General features: G+C 59.9%; 1 protein-coding gene across 1 annotated transcript in view; it reads right to left on the minus strand.

Moving 5' to 3' along the window:
• The window catches only part of Ciita (class II major histocompatibility complex transactivator), a 26,167-nt gene extending 24,036 nt beyond the window's left edge, over positions 1 to 2,131 (minus strand). The window contains exon 1 of the mRNA XM_015490721.2: positions 1,876 to 2,131. Coding sequence (XP_015346207.1) covers positions 1,876 to 1,927 — 52 coding nt within the window. The 5' untranslated portion in view covers positions 1,928 to 2,131. The remainder of the gene's footprint in view (positions 1 to 1,875) is intronic.
• Between the last annotated feature and the right edge of the window lie 1,106 nt (positions 2,132 to 3,237).

Here is a 3,237-nt window from a genome sequence, read left to right on the forward strand (position 1 = left end):
CAAGCTGAGGCCAGCCAGGGGCAGCCTGGTCCGGGTCCCGCGCCCCTCCCTGCGCACTGGCGCTGCTCTGCGCCCGCTCCCGCGCCGGGTGACATCCCAGTCTCCTGGCTCCCGCCGCGCTCCCTCCCCTCGGCCGACTGCTTGGGGTTCAGCAGCCAAGCCCGGTCCCCTGCTCCCGGTTCCGGCGTGGAATCTCCAGCCTCCGAGGAGTTTCCCGAATCTACTTTCTGCACGTTCCCTTCCCCTCCGCCCAGCCTGCTGTTGACCGTGGGCAAGTAGCTGCTGGCCTTGGACCCCCAACTCCTCGCCCAATTTTAGGGACTGCAGAAGGAGAGCCTAGTCACCTACCGCCGTTCCCGGGCTCCTGCATGCTGCTGGTGGCCTCTCCCTCCCGCCAGCTCTGGGGCTGCGGGAGACTGGGGCGCGCTAGGCTGGGCACCCCACCTCCCTCACTGCATGGGTCTTTCCCCCTTTCACTTTCTCTTTGCGCCACGGGGCTTAGACCAAACCGCCGCCGGCTGCCTCCCCTGCGGCGCCCACGTGCTTTAGGAGAGCATCTTCAGGACACTCCAACCCGCAGTCCCCCAGGTCCTGCCTCCAGCCAGCTCCTGGAAATGACCAGCCCCTGCTTGGGAGAGGGCCTGGGTCTCGGTGGGGAGCCGGGTGATCTGCCAGCCCTGGGCATGCAGGGAGCCCGTCCCCACCTCTGAGCGACTCTGTTTCTCTCCAGCTCAGTCCAACCATGAAAGTGGCAAACCACCCGGTTCAGTCCCGCATACCCAGGGCCCGCTGGAGGGAGGGCTCACTCCTCCTGCCCCATGCCCTTGGGACGAAGAACCCACCCCTGGACCTTCACTGTATGGAAACCTGGCTCTGGCAACCCTGTGCCCATCGGCGAAAGTCCTGCCCTTCCTCCTCCACAGGCCTTGGACTCCTGCTCTGCCGGGCAGGAAACCTGCCGGGGGGATCACTTCCCCTCCTCAGGCTTGCGGTTCCTCATCTGGAATTGAGGGAGTGCGTGAAGATGACCTTCAGTGGCATCTGACAGAACTGGGAAGCTTGTCCCCAATCTCTGGGTTCAGAGCAAACCGTATGTTTTAGGGGAGCCTGAGAAAAGGGGTCCCACCCCTCTTAACCCACATCAGCCAGGCCAATACTGTCACACTCATCTTATGGGGTTGAGATTATCTACTGGGCACTGGGCTAGACCCTCGGATCCCTTTCCACCACCCTATCCTCTGGGCTGTCCCCTTAGCCCACCTCCGAGGTGAGGAAAACTGAGACTCAGTTTAGCAGCTAGTTCAAGTTCACACCCCACCCAGCCAACAGCACAGCTAGGTGTCTCGCCCCTGCGAGCCTCAGGGCTGGTGCCAGGTCTCTGTGCTGTCTCTTCTCACCCCCTGTCTCCTGTTCCCCACTTCTGAATGCCGCCGTTTGGAAACAGGGGAGAGGGCAGCAGCTGTCCCAGGTGCCCAGTGCTCTACAGCTATGTCACTGCCACTGCTGTTGTGACTAGCTGACTCCAGAGTGGCTTTTCCTGCTTCCCGAGGGACGCGGCGGAGTCAGCAGAGGTCTCCTGTTTACCTGAAGACAGGCTTGGCGGTGAGAGGACCCTGGGGTGGCCTGGGCCAGCCAGGTCAGCAGTTCTGAGAGCTAAGGACACACCTCCCTGAGAGGAACCCTGACTATCACATTCCAGGAGATCCTAATGTCCCTCAGGAAGGATGTGGGTACTGTCCTCTTCCCTCCTGCCAACAGGCTGCTCGGCGGGACACGGAGCCCCCTCTCACCCCCAGCCCACAGTTCAGAGCAGCATCTCCTCCCCTCACCTGAGGCCTGGGATGGAAGATGCATCCTCCACCCCTTTCCCTTTACCTTGGGGCTCCGGCAGGTGGGACCCTACAAGGTGCGGAGCCAGGCGACGCATGACGTGAGAAGCAGAGCCTGGAGGCCGGCAGAACTTCCTGGGGGCCTCAGTCTTCCCAGTGATGTCCTGGGATGTGCAGATCGGAAGCTGGCAGGCTCATCGCCAGCCTGTCGCCAGCACCACTGGGAGCCTGGAGCCCAGAGCCCGCCAACCCTAACCCATAGCATGCAAAGGAAGCCAGCAAGGGACCAGAAGAAACTCTTCCCCGCAAGGTCGTCCCAAGCTGTCAGATTTCCTGTGTCTGGATGCCCTCTAATTTGCCACGCTCCCTTACGCCCGGCCCCCCCCCCCCCGCCTCTGATATTAATTTCAGTTCCTTCTTGGACCCCCTGGGTGACCACAGAAGGTTGCAAGTTGTCTGTTAGGACCTCGAATGCTCTGACAAAGCCGCCCCCGGGTCCCCTATCTGCCGTCTTCTGCAGGGTGGGGCCAGGACCAGCCGAGAGCTTCTGTCCAGCTAAAGCAGACTTCTGGACTCTGCTCCCTCCTGCCACCCCCTGTCAACCCAGGTGGCCCTGGGTTTCCCTGGAGGTCAGTAGCAGTCCACCCACCTTTTTTGTATACTACACACTGGACTAAAACACTGATTGTACACAAAAGAATGCTAACCCCAATATGCCTGGCTTGGGCTGCACCGACGACGAGGTGCCAGATCGGAGAAAGCACCTCTTCAAGGCTCTGCCCCTCCTCCTGATGCATAAGGAGAAAGCCTCAGTTTGGGGCTAATGTGTTCCTAGCACCTCTTCTAACGCAGGGTCTCCCCTTTCCACAGAGCTAAATCTGCAGCCTCAGCTCAGGAGGCAGAGGCAGGAGGATCGCAAGTTCGAGGCCAGCCTCAGCAACTTAGCAAAGCCCCATCTCAAAATACAAAATTTGAAAAGGGCTGAGGACCTAGTGCACCCCTGGGTTCAATCTCTAGTCTGAGAGAGAAAGAGAGGAGAGGAGAGGGAGGAAATGAGTGAAAACCGCGAGTGGTTTGAAAAAGCACCGTCAAGTAAATGCAGCAGTGTAGGAGGCTGTGAGCCCAGGACGGGAATGAGCGAAGGCAGGAGTCGGTGACTCAAAAGCTCTTTCTTTTACTGAAAGAGCTTTGCTACTAGCACGCGTGTGACAGTCCTGGCTTCCCTTCTGAGCTCTGGCTTTCCCGCAGGGGACGTGAGGATCCTGGAGGAACAACTTGAAACAGAGCCTGTTTGGCTGAAAGAGCAGCGCAGCCTGCAACCCCAGCGCCGCGGGAGGCTGAGGCAGGAGGATCGCAAGTTCAAGGCCAGCCTCATCAACTTGGTGAGGCCCTAAGTAACTTAGCAAAA

Source organism: Marmota marmota, unplaced genomic scaffold, assembly GCF_001458135.2.
Source record: "Marmota marmota marmota unplaced genomic scaffold, marMar, whole genome shotgun sequence".
Lineage (NCBI taxonomy): Eukaryota > Metazoa > Chordata > Mammalia > Rodentia > Sciuridae > Marmota > Marmota marmota.